Genomic DNA, 16,081 nt, shown 5'->3' on the forward strand with positions numbered 1-16,081 from the left:
GAACTGTAGCTGTGAATTGAAAATCCCTTACATTTACCTATAAACATACAAAGAACAAAAAAATAACTTGGACAACCCGTTTAAGTATTATTCCAAACAGAAGTATAGAGCCAAAAAACATACATATATATATATATATATATATATATATATACACACATACCTATATTATATATATATATATATATATATATATACACATACATACCTATATACATATATATATATATATATATATTTATATTGTTGTGTATACAAAATACAGCAAGATTTGTCACAGCCTTCCATTGCAGGTATGTCAGGAGATTCTCCCGACATAGGCCCTAATTGTAATGTGAACATGGCCTAATAATACACAGCCAGCATTGCGTACAGTGGTGGTTCCTACTTGTCCCATTCGCTCAAGCCCAGTGACCGAAGATATTTACAGCTCCTTTACCCTGCTGGGTACTGGTATGCAGAACAAGCCACTTCTTTTTGTATTGGATGATTTGAAGACATATAAAAAGTACATTCCTCTTTAATTAGTGGTGTAAAATCCAGTAAAATAAATCAGTGACTTTATAATGACTGGAAAGTGTCTTCAGCTCCATTAAGTCAGTCTGCTTTTAGATGTCTGGTTGGAGCATGTTTACCTAATAGAGGTCCTCACTTAGCAAAAGCTGAGAGACGTCCAGCTCTTGCTTCAGGAAGACCACAGGGGGCAATGGTCAACGCTGGTTTTCAGTGAACTGGCCCATAGACAGTTCGGTTAAGGTTTCAGTGAGTAACTGAATAATCAAAGATGAAAATTAAACATGTCATTTGTAAGAGATTCTTCAAGACTCATCGCGTATGGAGTGTATTTCTCTTCTAGCATTCGTTTCCATACTTTTACTGCAAAAAATAAATAAGTTACATTAGGCACTGGGTAAATAATGGACCCTATGATCAGACGAAGACAAGATGACCAATAGAGAACTTTTAGTAAGAATTAACCCCTTTAAAGGGTTATTCTACTTTCTATATACATTTCAGCAATTCTATAAACTAGGGATGGCCAACCTGAAGCTCTCCAGCTGTTGCTAAACTACAACTCCCAGCATGCCCAGACTGCCTACAGTTATCAGCCTACAGCAGGGCATGATGGGAGTTGTAGTTTTACAACAGCTGGAGAGCCGTAGGTTGGTCATCCCTGCCATATACTAATGTGTAATAGCCTAAGAATCTTCTATATTGCTTCTGGGCTTACCTTAGTGGCATGGAGATGCCACCCTAACCCCCGCCCAGAATGACAGGTACCAATGTAAACACATCACAACGTCCATAGCTTTACTAAGAGGGGAGCTCTGCCTTCTATTGTGCAGGCTCTGAAAGCGTTCTGCACAGGCGCAGGTCCATCATTTCCCTGTATCTCAGGCTTCGGTGGCTACTTAGTAGAAGACATAGTGCCATCTTGGGAAAGCTATGGACATTACAGCTTGTTTATAGCAGTTCCAATAGGCAGCAGGGGGGCATCTCCATACGGGAAAAGGTAAGCCCCAAAACAATGTACTTGGTCCATTGCACATTGGTGTATGGCATTTCTGAAATGTATGAAGAAGGTAGCCAACCCTTTAACGACCCTAGACCACCAATGATATATCTTTATGACCTCTAGTTACTGGTGATATCTCATACATCCTAGTTCAATAGGAAAATTGTTAATTCATGAATAGACCACCAATCATAATTTATTGGTTGCCACACCAAAGGGATTTCCTACTAACTATCAACTCTCTCCGGGATGCAACCTATTCAGGCACATTCATTTCTTCGCAGGCAGAAGAGAGATGATATAAAAGTGCAGTTGTATTTCCTGTGCAAATACAGACAGGTCAAGGATCAATACTTACCTGGCAGATCTTTTACCAGCGCTCCAGTTCTCCTGGCTAGGATCCGTTTACTTGGCTGCAGCTGTGACATCACATCAACAACACGTGACCACTGCCCTCAAAAGTGCACCAGAGAGGCTAGTGAGTGGTTGCAGAGGTCATATGTTGTTGACGTGATATCACTGCTGCAGCTGGGTAAACAGATCCCTGGTCAATGAGAACCAACGCAGCGGTACGGGATCTGCCAAACAATAATGATCACTTCAGGAGGCCAATTTCACACAAGCACATTTAATCTGGGAAGCACGCTCCATGTGAGGGCTGTATTTTCCAGACTCAATACTGCGAGTCCCTGCTTGACCGTGGGCCTACTAAACTGTACTCATTGCATTATGGGAGTACAGTTCAGTAGACACGTGGCCAGGCAGGAACCCATAGCATCACAAATCATTATGATACTGTAAGTTGATGTCAGAGGAGCAGTGTTTCCATCCAGGGAACACAGTCCTCACATGAAGCATGTTTCCAGGACTGAATACCTGCATATGAAATTGGCCATAGGCCAGATTAGTTTGATGCAAATCTCTGTAAGGCTACTTTCACACTGCGACGACGGAACTGCTTGCCGGATCCGCCGATCTGGATGTGACTGAAAGCATTTGTGAGACGCATCCGGATGCGGATCTGTCTCACAAATGCATTAAGAGAACGGATCCGTCTCTCCGCTTGTCATGTCCTGTATCTTTTTTCACATTTTTACCGGATGCGCAGACCCGGAAGGACGGATCCGGCATTCTGGTATTTTGAATGCTGGATCCGGCACTAATACATTCCTATGGGGAAAAATGCTGGATCCGGCATTCAGGCAAGTCTTCGGTTTTTTTTCGCCGGAGATAAAACCGTAGCATGCTACGGTTTTCTCTTTTGCCTGATCAGTCAAAATGACTGAACTGAAGACATCCTGATTACTCTCCATTCAGAATGCATAGGGATATGCCTGATCAGTTCTTTTCCGGTATAGAGCCCCTGTGACGGAACTCTATGCCGGAAAAGAAAAACGCTAGTGTGAAAGTACCCTTAGATAAGCTCACATAGGGAAGTGTGAGACTCACTGTAGTTTGGCTCATCTGTCTCTTCTATGGCAGATGCTGTAGTAACATTCAGAGACTCCTGATGGCTCTCTTCTGAGACAGTTTCCACATCATTTTCTTCCTCCTCATCCTCGTTCTGTTGCTTTTGCAAAGAGGTAATCATGTCCTTATAATCTTGTCTGGCCTTCATTGTGAGATCATATAATTTGTGAAAATGATTCTGCAACACATATCAGACACGTAAGCATATGACTGACAATTATCCTTATGAATGCAAAATATTTAGACATGTACAAGTAAAACCCAATAACCTTATTAAATAAACAAAATTACACAAACCCCCAACATGCATATATTTTCTGAAAGAAGAAACCCCACACATTGTCAAAATGCCACTCAGCACTTTATACACTCAGACATCTTCATACAAATTGGGGTCCATTCACATGTCCGTAGTTCTGGATTCGCATCCGTTTCGCAATTTAGCGGAATGGGTGCGGACCCATTCATTTCAATGGGGCGCAAAAGATGCAGACAGCACACCATATGCTATCCGCATCCATAGTTCCATTCTGCGACCCTGCAAAAAAGATAGAGCATGTCCTATTCTAGCCCGCAAGAATAGGCATTTCTATCATGGGGCAGGCAATGTGCGGTCCACAAAATGTGGAACGCACACGGCTGGTATCTGTGTTTTGCGGATCTACAGTTTGCGGACCGCAAAACACTTACGAAGGTGTGAATGGACCCTTAGTGGGTAAAAGTGTGACCCAGGTAGAAAGTTATGCACACCAGAACTCCTAAAATAAATATAAATTATGTTCAATATGTGTAGAGTTCATACATGCCACTGATGCCTAAATTTACATGCACAAATCTTCATAACAGTAATCATATATGGAGGTATGCAAAGCTCATATACCACAAGTGTATACATCAGTAAGAACTGTGGTCTTTAAAACACTGAAACGGAGGCTGCGTATCGGGTGCTGGGGCAGGATTGCGGATGAATCGGGGCACCATGGCTGCTCTTACTGGCAGGAATCCATGCCGGGTAAGGGCAGCATGGTGTCTTTCCACCCCCAATGAAGAGCGGCACATCGCAGCGCCGAAAGCAGAGGGAAGCTGCGGGTCGGGTCGGGTTGTGGGGGGGGGGAAGGGGCACATGGGGAGGTGACCGGTCAGCACCGTTCTCCTCCGAGGTTAGGCAGGGGACTCCAGTGTTTGGCATCCCCTGCCAGCGTTGCAATTGGCTGGAACAACGTTCTAGCCAATGGCAGCACGATAGCAGCACAGGAAAGAATTGAACCTCTTTGCAGGCAGACATTCCAGTTGGTGACTGCATGCAGAGAGGTTCTGTGCTTCTCTGTGCTGCTTGTTGGCTTGCTGGGACTTGTGGTGCACCACCACTGTGATTTGAGCTTTTTCTGCTGAAAGAAGAACATCTGGAATTGCTGCACTGATTTTTTTTCTTCATTTGCAGCTGTTCCAGATCCCTAAACCACCCTCTATCCCTACCCACCCCCTCCCGAGCCCCCCGTCCCTTTTTTACGGACGCCATTTGGTCCGTGTGCTTATTATTATTATTATTTTTTATTTATTTTTTTACAATCTTCCAGCGCCACTTTTTCTGCATGCGAGCTGTGACCGTCAAGTGCTGATCAGTCCGTAAACCACTGTTCAGCACCTGGGTTGATTTTTTTATCTGTGTTTTTTTTTTTTTTTTTTTTTAGAAGTAATAGTTAGAAGCATTAATATATATTTTGTAGCTGCAGTAAATTTTTATACTACAGTGTCTGCACAGACACACCAAATGTCAGCTTACGTGCATTCTGCAGCCCCGAGCACCAATAAGTAAAATTGTTTTCACTGGTCGCTTTTGTGCTCAGTTTTGGTTTTTTTGGTGCAAAAAATACATTTAGTGTTAAATAGAAATAGTTAGTGTTAGGCCCCTTTCACACGAGCGAGTATTCCGCGCGGATGCGATGCGGGAGGTGAACGCATTGCACCCGCACTGAATACTGACCCATTCATTTCTATGGGGCTGTGCACACGAGCGGTGATTTTCACGCATCACTTTTGCGTTGCGTGAAAATCGCAGCATGCTCCTCTTTGTGCGTTTTTCACGTAACGCAGGCCCCATAGAAATGAATGGGGTTGCGTGAAAATCGCAAGCATCCGCAAGCAAGTGCGGATGCGGTGCGATTTTCAAGCACGGTTGCTAGGAGACGATCGGGATGGAGACCCGAACCTTATTATTTTCCCTTATAACATGGTTATAAGGGAAAATAATAGCATTCTGAATACCGGTCATCACATGGTACGTCACATGATCTTTTACCATGGTGATTCACCATGGTAAAAGATCATGTGACGTACCATGTGATGACCAGAGTGATGTCATCCCCGGTCCTTAAACTATAGTTAATGCTCTCCACAGGTCCTATACAGTAAAAGAGTCAGACGAGATGCCCGGCATCGCGAGCAAGTGGATTAGGTGAGTTAAATGATTTTTTATTTTTTTTAACCCCCTCCAGCCCTGTTTTACTTAGCATTCTGTATTCAGAATGCTATTATTTTCCCTTATAACCATGTTATAAGGGAAAATAATACTATTTACAGAACACCGATCCCAAGCCCGAACTTCTGTGAAGAAGTTCGGGTTTGGGTACCAAACACGCGCGATTTTTCTCACGCGAGTGCAAAACGCATTACAATGTTTTGCACTCGCGCGGAAAAATCGCGGGTGTTCCCGCAACACACCCGCACATTTTTCCGCAACGCCCGTGTGAAAGAGGCCTTAGGGTCCTTTCACACGAGCGTGACGGATTGGCTCCGGATGCGTTCAGTGAAACTTGCACCATTTTGCAAGCAAGTTCAGTCAGTTTTGTCTGCGATTGCGTTCAGTAGTTCAGTTTTTTCCGCATGGGTGCAATGCTTTTTAATGCAATTTTCACGCGCGTGATAAAAAAACTGAAGGTTTAAAAACAACATCTCCTAGCAACCATCAGTGAAAAACGTATCGCACCCGCACTTGCTTGCGGATGCAATGCGTTTTTCACGCAGCCCCAGAATATAGAACATGCTGCGATTTTCACGCAAAGCACAAGTGGTGCGTGAAGAACAACGCTCATGTACACAGACCCATTGAAATGAATGGGTCAGGATTCAGTGCGGGTGCAATCCGTTCACGTCACGCATTGCACCTGCGTGGAAAACTTGCTCGTGTGAAAGGGGCCTTAGTGTAGGTTTGTTTCACGCACATAATATCTGTGTGCGTGCGTCCATCCTGCATCTGCTGAGTGCTGATCAGAAACATCAATTTTTCTGACCTGTCTGCTCAGTTTACTGTGCAGATTTTTTTTTTTTCGGGTAATTAGTTATATGGAAATTTATATTTACTATAAAAAAAAAAAAAAAGATATATATATATATATATATATATATATATATATATATATATATATATATATAAATAAATTTCCATATACATAGAAATCAATTTTAGTCAGGTAGTGTTGGTGTAGATTTTTGAACGCACGCAACATCTTTGTGCGTGCATCCTGCAAATTTTTTTTAAAACTTTTTTCTCTACTCTATATTTCAAATTTATTACAAGCCATGTGTGAAAACACAACATACACACCCTTCACACTAAATAAAGGTTTACACATTTCACACGTCACACCCCAAAAAAATAAAAATGGCCCGTCCGTCCCAACGAGTATACTCCGCTGAAAAGGCATATGCCATGCTTGCCTCCCATACGGAGTCTGAAAGTGATTGAGAAGAGGATGCCACTTTCCTCTACTCTAACCCCTCATCATCATCTGCTCATAAGGGACCCTCTAGAAGGTGCCCCAGAACAACAGCTGAGGCAGCCCCCCAGAGTAAGCCCATATGGACCCCACCCCCTGACGATTATCAGCCCCAAATTCCGGATTTTGAGGGCAGCTCCGTAATACAGATAGATTGTGCGGGCTTCACTTAACTAGATTTTTTCAAAATCTTCTGTGAAGATTTTGTAAATTTAATGGTGGCCCAAACCAATTTATACGCCCAACAAATCATCGATCAGAACCCTACATCGGTATATGCTAGACCCCTAGGTTGGACCCCAGTAAGTGCAACAGAGATTAAGTTTTGGGGACTCGTGCTGCATATGGGCGTTGTAAAGAAGCCAAACGTTAGACAATACTGGAGTTCGGACATTTTCTACCAGACTCCAATTTACAGTAAGACCATGACCCGGAAGCAATTTGAGTCAATTAGGAAATTCCTACACTACAACGTCAATGCACAGTGCCCACCCCAAAACAACCTAACATTTGACCGTCTGTTCAAGGTTAGGCCGGTCATTGAACACTAACACCAAGTTTGCTGAGGTGTACAACCCTGATAAAAATGTTTGTGTAGATGAGTCCCTATTACTTTTCAAAGGGAGTATAGATTCCACCAGTACCTGCCTAGAAAACGGCCAAGGTATGGCATAAACATATACAAACTTTGTGAAAGTAGTTTCGGGTACACCCACAAGTTCTGCATTTATGAAGGGAAAGATTCCCGGATAGAACCCCCAGAATGCCCCCCTATCCTAGGAGTTAGTGGGAAGATTGTGTGGGACTTACTGCACCCACTGCTGGATAAGGGTTACCACCTCTGTGGATAACTATTATACCAGCATACCCCTATTCATGTCCCTAACTGCCAGAGGTACTGTGGCTTGCAGCACTATGCGCAAAAATCAGAGATGTCACCCTAGATCCCTGGTAAGGCAACCACTGAGGATGGGTGAAAGTATGGCTCTTCTCCATGAGAACATGCTGGTGGTTAAGTACAAGGACAAGTGGGACGTCCTTGTACTGACCACCATTCACACTAACACCAGCTCCCCTGCTCCTGTATGAGGTACCACAACCACTACCCCCAAACCAGTTTGTATCCTGGATTACAACAGGCACATGGGAGGGGTGGATCTTTCAGATCAACTTCTGAAGCCCTACAGTGCCACACGAAAAACAAAAAAGTGTGGTACATAAAGCTGGCCGTAAACATTGTACAGATGGCAAGGCGTACGTGCTATATCAATCTGCAGGCCACACAGGAACTTTCCTTCAGTTCCAAGAGGTGGTTATCAAGGCCCTAATTTTTCAAAGGCAGGCCGGGAAGGGTCCCAGTACTTCAGGAAGTCATGGTGCACATGTTGTACCAGGGCAACATTTTCCAGGTCAAGTCCCCCAGACAGCAAGGAAGGGCAGGACCCAAAAAAGATGCAGGGTGTGTTCCAAAAGGGGGATAAGGAAAGACACCATTTACCACTGCGAAAACCTGCCATGAAAAACCTGGCCTGTGCATGCAGGAGTGTTTTAAAATCTACCACTCATCCATGGAGTATTAATTTAATTTCATCCATGATGTAGTTTTACCTCCTTATATCTCTGATTTAGGCTAGGTCTACACGACGACATTTGTCGCGCGACAGATAGGGCACAACTACACTGCAACATTTGTAGCGCAACATTTTGTTGCACCAATGTCACGCTAGGGATCGACCGATATTGATTTTTTTAGGGCCGATACCGATAATTTGTGAACTTTCAGGCCGATAGCTGATAAATTTCACAGAATATCGGTATAAATTAATTTTTGAAAAAAAATTAAATTCCTACACAAATCTGCTGAAAATGAATATTTTTATTGTTAATGTGTAGTTTTTATTTTTTGTAAATCTTTCTTTTTCATTTCTACTTAATATTTGTGTTTTTTTTTTTACTAACTTTTAGCCCCCTTAGGGACTTCGAACCCTTGTCCTATTCACCCTGATAGATCTCCATCAGGGTGAATAGGATCTCACACTGTCCCTGCTGCTCTGTGCTTTGTGCACACAGCAGCATGGAGCTTACCATGGCAGCCAGGGCTTCAATAGCGTCCTGGCTGCCATGGTAACCGATCGGAGCCCCAGGCTTACACTGCTGGGGCTCCGATCGGAGGAGGAGGGGACCCTGCGGCCACTGCCACCAATGATTAAAACTGAAGGGGCTTGGGTGGGGGGGCACACTGCGCCACCAATGTTTTTAATACTAGGGTGGGGGTGGGGGGCGCACTGCGCCACCAATGTTTTTAATACTGGGGTGGGGGTGGGGGGCGCACTGCGCCACCAATGATTAATACTGGGGGGCACACTGCGCCACCAATGAACATAAATCTCTCATTTATTCATATACAGGAGACGGGAGATGGCTGCAGAATCACATAGCCGGCTACCGACCTCTATGAGCGGTAGCTGCGATCCGCGGCACCTAGGGGTTAACTACCGCGGATCGCAGCTACCGCTCATAGAGGTCGGGAGCCGGCTATGTCATTCTGCAGCCAGCTCCCGCCTCCTGTTCAATTTGAATGAATGAGTAAATTAACATTATTGGTGGCGCAGTGGCCAAAGCCCCTCCCCTCCTCTTCCCATCTGTCTCTTCATTGGCGGCAGCGGCATCATACGTTATCGGAATATCGTCAAAATAGATGCCGATACCGATCAAAATCCTGAATATCGGCCGATAATATCGGTAAAACCGATAATCGGTCGATCCCTACGCGCAACAATTTTTATAATGGCAGTCTATGGTGTCGCACTGCAACATGCAACATGCTGCGACTGCGACGCAACAGTCGCAGAAAAATCCATCTCAAATGGATTTTCTGCGACTGTTGCGTCGCAGCATGTTGAATGTTGCAGTGCGACACCATAGACTGCCATTATAAAAATTGTTGCGCGACATTGGTGCAACTAAATATTGCGCGACAAATGTAGTCGTGTAGACCTAGCCTTAGTCTGCATAGCTTACAGATCCACGTTTCACCAACCACTACATATTCATTTCTGTGAAACATCTGTTAGGTCAAAAGTGCCCTTTCCACCCCTTAAAATGTTCGTACAGGGGTGCACTTTCCAAAATGTACATGGCAGCTAAAATCAATGTCTGCCAATTCAGGTCAGCAAAATCCATATTTTGCCGTTTGCCTCTAGAGCCCTGCTGTGCGCCCATACATCATTTTCTGAGCACATATGGGGTGTTGCCATATTCGGGGGGAAATGGGGAAAAAAATATGGGGTGCATTTTGTCCCGTTACCCTTTGGGACAGTGAAAAATGTAGGTGTAAAGCAACTTTTTTTGTGAAAAAAAATTAAATTTTTAATCTTCACTGCCAAGTACCGTATTTTTTGCCCCATATAACGCACTTCCCCACCCCCCCTAAAATGGGGGAAAAACGCTAGTGCATCTTATGGGGTGAATACAGGGCAAAAACATAAAATGTGCACCGCACAGCACGGTACATCGCAGGCTAAGCTGCATAGAAACACCAGCTTGCGATGTACCAGACATCCATGCACCTGGAGAGGGAGAGCCCAGCGGCCGCAGCGCGTGCTTGTTGATCGGGTGGTAGGGTCAGGTGGTGTGGCTGGTGCACGCTGATAGAGAACGGCCGAACCCGTCTGGTGGAGGTTGGCAGGGACCGGCCGACCAATTTGCGGTGAGAACGTTGGTGGAAGTGCGGAAGCAGGCAGATGAGGGGCGGAGCAGGCTTTCCTGCCACACTTGCCTGCTCCACCTCTAAGTCTACACACATACCTGCTCCTGTGTACGTGCGGTGGCATGGAAGCTGATAAGAGGTATGAGGGCTGATAGGAGGCATGGGGGGCTGATGATAGGAGGCTTGGGGGGCTGATAAGAGGCTTGGGGGGCTGATAAGAGGCCTGAACGGGGGTCATTCACATTGGGGTCTGAGCTGAGGTCTTATTGGGGTCTTATTAACATTGGGGGTCTGATTGGGGCTGTCAGCTGAGTTATAATTGACATATGGGGGGGGGGGGGGGTCTAATTGGTGATCTGACCTGAGGTCTAATGAAAATTTTTTTTTTCTTATTGTCCTCCTCTAAAACCTAGGTGCGTCTAAGGCTACTTTGACACTTGCGTTTAGAGCGGATCCGTCTGGTGTCTGCACAGACGGATCCGCTCCTATAATGCAAACGTTGGGATCCGTTCAGAACGGATCAGTCTGCATTATAGTTCAGAAAAAATTCTAAGTGTGAAAGTTAGTCAGACGGATCCGTCCAGACTTTACATTGAAAGTCAATGGGGGACGGATCCGTTTGAAATTGCACCATATTGTGTCAACTTCAAACGGATCCGTCCCCATTGACTTACATTGTAAGTCTGGACGGATCCGTTTGGCTCCGCGCGGCCAGGCGGACACCAAAACGCTGCAAGCTGCGTTCGGATGTCCGCCTACTGAGCGGAACGGATGCCAAGCAGAGCCATCCTGATGCATTCTGAGCGGATCCGCATCCACTCAGAATGCATTGGGGCTCTACGGATCAGTTCGGGGCCGCTTGTGAGAGCCTTCAAACGGAGCTCACAAGCGGAACCCCGAACGCTAGTATGAAAGTAGCCTTATGGGCCGATGTGTCTTATAGGGCAAAAAATACAAAAAATGTCCTAACTCTAGCAAAGACCTTTGAGGTCAAAGTGCTCACTACACACCTTGGAAGATTCCTTGAGGGGTGTAGCTTCCAAAATGGGGTCACTATTGTGTCTTCATATGCGACATAGCTCTCAATTACCATTCCAGCTAAATCTGCTCTCCAAAAGCCATATAGTGCTCCTTCCGCTCTGAAGCCTGCTGTGCGCCCATACATCAGTTTTTGAGCACATATGGGGTGTTTCTGGAAACTCCAGATTCTAAATTTTGAGCTTCGTTTGGCTGTTAACCCTTGATGCGTTGCAGAAAAAAAATTGATTAAAATTTAAAATGTTGAAATGTCATGCTCATTTTCCTTTAATTCTCGGAGGGGGGGGGGGGAGGGGCACCTAAAGGGTAAAATCAGTTTTGAATAGCTTGAGTGGTGTAGTTTCTAAAATGGGGCGATTTATGGGTGGTTTCTAATATGTAAGCATCCACAAAGTGACTTCATAACTGAACTGGTCCTTAAAAAATTGGGTTTTGGTTCTAAACTTCTAACATCCCAAACAGTCTCAGAATGGCCTGAATAAGTAAAAGCGTTTTAAAGTTATCACCACATAAAGTGACGTGTCAGATTTGCGAAAAATGGCCTGGTCCTTAAAGTATAACTGTCATCTTTTTTTTTTTTTTGGAGTATTGGATTGTGGTGATTAATATCTCCTTGGTGGCCCTATTTCAACTTTTCACTGTGTATTCAAGTACCCCTTAATTCCACAGTTTTGTTCCCTGTACTGCCTACTTTTACCTGTGCTTAAAATAGGGTTGCTAGGCATGGTCCGTCCTCTGTTGAAGGATGGAGGACGCAGCTGCGTGCAAGGTCACATTACTGACAGCCAGGGACTGTAAGTAAATGATTAAAGCCAGGTCCTCCCCAGCAGCTGATAACAGTGTCTGGGCTGTGTGCACTTCTCCCTGTCCCTGCGCTTGGCAGACGCTCCCTCACTCAGCAGAGCTGGAGAATGCAGAGTTGAAGCAGCGCAGACCAGGGAAGGGAGATCTGCCATCTGCTCAGTGTATAAATGAAAGCAACATGTGGTAAGAGGATCCCTTTGTGCTGCAGGAGATTAACCCTTTAGGGGGGAGGGCTCTGGTTACTGACACTTTTGGGGGGCTATTGTTACTGGCTAGTGAGGACAGGCGGGATTAGCCTCAGGGTGAGGGCAGTGGCGGCCATCTTAACTGAATAGTGAAATTGCAGTTTTATGCAGACTGGTTGCTAAGGGCTGAATCTTATTAAATATGGGGTAAGTCAGTCTAATAGTAATTGCTTCTGGAATATCAGGTTATTAGTAACTACATATATGAAAATTGAAATTAGGGTCCAAGTGTGACAGTTATCCTTTAAGGTGAAAAATTGCAGGGTCCTGAAGGGGTTAAAAATGATCAATTCCTAAACCTAATCTAATGTATTTACTAAGGCTGCTTTCAAATCAGAAAAACGACCAGTTTCTCAAGTATATAGCAAATTAAAAGTTGTATAAAAGGTATTGATAAAAAAAAGAGGAAAGCAGAAAGGAAATAACAGTGGGTATATACAATATCAATCTAAAATATCATACTAATAAAGCACACAAAAAATACAAAAATAACACAATTTTGGTCTGATGCTGCAATAAAGATTGGGGCTGTCACGGTAAATGAAGGTACTGAACAGTACCATTCATTTACCACGAGGGCCCCAATCTTTATTGCAGAATCAGACCAAAATTGTGTTATTTTTGAATTTTTTGTGTGCTTTATTTGTATGATATTTGTGTGAAATGAATAGCTCAGCTCAATGTATCCTAATGGGCTGTACTTAAATCTCATTTGTTTACTGATTTGTTTATTGTCTGTATATGCTATTTTATTGGGTGCCCAGTGAGTGAATCCCCCCCCCCCCCTTTTTTTTTTTTTTTAAAGGCTGCTTTCAGACTGGGATATAATGGGTTTTATCACTCCTGTATAATGGAGACAACTGGACCTTCTGCAGTTCTTCGGAAAATTAGTTTGAGCAACATAACATTGGTTCTGATGAAGCGTGGGAAATTCAGGTGTTGCCTCCATCATATGGGCACAAAAATCTCCTGCATTACATCAGTCTTAAAAAAAATAAAACATAAAATACTATAGTACTTGTGAATGAGTGAAAATGTATTTTCTGATTGATGGGGGCGATTGATAGCACGAACAGATCACAATAGCCTGAAGGGGCTACTTTAGTCTAGAGCAGGGACTCCAGCTGTTGTGAAACTACAACTCCCAGAATCCTCCTTTCACTTCCATGGGAGTTACAAGAACAGCCTAGACAGTTTGCGTGCTAGGAGTTGTAGTTTCACAGTAGCTGGTCTAAAGTATCTTCGGCTATAAAGCAGCAAGATCTATGAACCAGGTGTTGTTTTAAAGCAGACAATCTAATCTTTAAAACAAGACAACAGTAATACATCCAAAGACACAGCCTTTAGAAATTTAGCTTAGGAGTGAAAGCTGCAGGTACAGTGCCTTGCAAAAGTATTCACCCCCCTTGACATTTTTCTTATTTTGGTGCCTCAACCTGGAATTAATATGGATTGTCTGAGGATTTGCATAATTTAATTTACAGAACATGCCCACAACTTTGAAGATGTTTTTTTTTTTTTTTTATTGTGAAGCAAACAACAAATATGACAAATTAACAGAAAAAGTCAAAGTGCATTACTATCCACCCCCCTAAAGTCAATACTTTGTAGAGCCACCTTTTGTGGCAATCACAGCTCCAAGTCGCTTTGGATAAGTCTCTATGAGCTTGCCACATCTTACCACTGGGATTTTTGCCCATTCCTGCTTGCAAACTGCTCCAGCTCCTTCAAGTTGGATGGGTTGAGCTTGTGAACAGCAATCTTTAAGTCTGACCACAGATTTTCTATTGGATTGAGATCTGAGCTTTGACTAGGCCATTCCAACACATTTACATGTTACCCCTTAAACCACTCAAGTGTTGCTTTAGCAATGTGTTCGGGGTCATTGTCCTGCTGGAAGGTGAACCTCCATCCTAGCCTCAAATCACACACAGAGTGGTACAGGTTTTGCGGAAGAATATCCCTGTATTTATCACCATCCATCTTTCTCTCAACTCTGACCAGTTTCCCAGTCCCGGCTGCTGAAAAACATCCCCACAGCATGATGCTGCCACCACCATGTTTCACTGTGGGGATGGTGTTCTTTGGGTGATGTGATGTGTTGGGTTTGCTCCAGACATAGCGTTTTCTTTGATGGCTGAAAAGTTACATTTTAGTCTCATCAGACCAGAGCACCTTCCTCCAAACATTTTGGGAGTCTCCCACATGCCTCTTTGCAAACTCACAACGTGCCTTTTTGTTTTTAGCTGAAATTAATGGCTTTCTTCTGGCCACTCTGCCATAAAGCCCAACTCTGGAGAGTACGCCTTATTGTCGTCCTATGTACTGATACTCCAGTCTCTGCTGTGGAACTCTGCAGCTCCTCCAGGGTTACCTTAGGTCTTTGTGCTGCCTCTCTGATTAATGCCCTCCTTGCCCGATCCATGAGTTTTGGTGGGCGGCTGTCTCTTGGCAGGTTTGCTGTTGTGCCATGTTCTTTCCATTTGGTTATTATAGATTTGATGGTGCTCCTGGGCATCATCAATGATTTGGATATCTTTTTATAACCTAACCCTGACTTATACTTCTCAACAACATTGTTCCTACTTGTTTGGAGAGTTCCTCGGTCTTCATGGCAGTTTTTTGTTAGTGATGCATCTTGCTTAGGTGTTGCAGCCTTTGGGGACTTTCAAAAAAGTGTGTATATGTAATGACAGATCATGTGACACTTAGATTGCACAGAGCTGGACATCATTTCACAAATTATGTGACTTCTGAAGGTAATTGGTTGCACCAGAGCTTTTTATGGTCTTCTTAACAAAGGGGATGAATACATACGCACATGCCAATATTCTGTTTTCTATTTCTAAAAAACTGCAATTAGACTTACTGGTAATTCCGTTTCCTTGAATCCACCATGACGTCCCACAATGAGATTGACCCTTGACCTCTGTAGGGGCAGGAACACATGGAGAGTTTAAATTCCCCCCACCCCTCCACCTCCTCAGTGCTTTACAAATTACCCGAAAGGTGGATCATAATAATAAAGGATATTGATTCATAACCCTTAATATATTATCATTTATATCTTCCCCGTGTATTATTACTATATACATATTTTTTTATATTTTTTAAATTTTTGGGATGGTAATAGTACGGGCCGTCATGGTGGATTCAAGGAAACGGAATTACCAGTAAGTCTAATTGCGGTTTTTCCATTTCATCCACCATGACGGCCCACAATGAGAGGTAACAAATGACTAAGTGGGTGGGGATATCGCCTGTAAAACCCTCCGGCCAAAGAGTCTCATTCGAGTCCGGAAGACTAAGACGATAGTGTCACACAAAGGTATTTACACTTGACCAGGTTGCAGCCCTACAGCTCTGGTCAAGTGAGACACCTCCTTTCTCAGCCCAAGAGGAGGCAGTGGCCCTAGTGGAATGGGCTTTAATGACTCCAGGGCTGGGTTTGCCCTGAATCACATAGCAACACTCAATGGTGGATCTAATCCACCTAGCTATAGAGGATTTAGAGAGCTTCTTT

The 16,081-nt window shown here is 43.9% G+C and overlaps 1 protein-coding gene across 2 annotated transcripts in view; it reads right to left on the minus strand.

The window, feature by feature from the left end:
* Positions 1-673: 673 nt before the first annotated feature.
* The window catches only part of SECISBP2 (SECIS binding protein 2), a 71,202-nt gene continuing 55,794 nt past the window's right edge, over positions 674-16,081 (minus strand). For both annotated transcript variants that reach the window (XM_040416958.1, XM_040416956.1), the window contains exons 11-12: positions 2,966-3,164; positions 674-876 (exon numbers count right to left, since the gene is read on the minus strand). In XM_040416958.1, the coding sequence (XP_040272892.1) occupies positions 779-876; positions 2,966-3,164 (297 nt within the window). In that variant the 3' untranslated portion in view covers positions 674-778. The remainder of the gene's footprint in view (positions 877-2,965; positions 3,165-16,081) is intronic.

The sequence above is a fragment of the Bufo bufo genome, chromosome 2 (genome assembly GCF_905171765.1).
Source record: "Bufo bufo chromosome 2, aBufBuf1.1, whole genome shotgun sequence".
Lineage (NCBI taxonomy): Eukaryota > Metazoa > Chordata > Amphibia > Anura > Bufonidae > Bufo > Bufo bufo.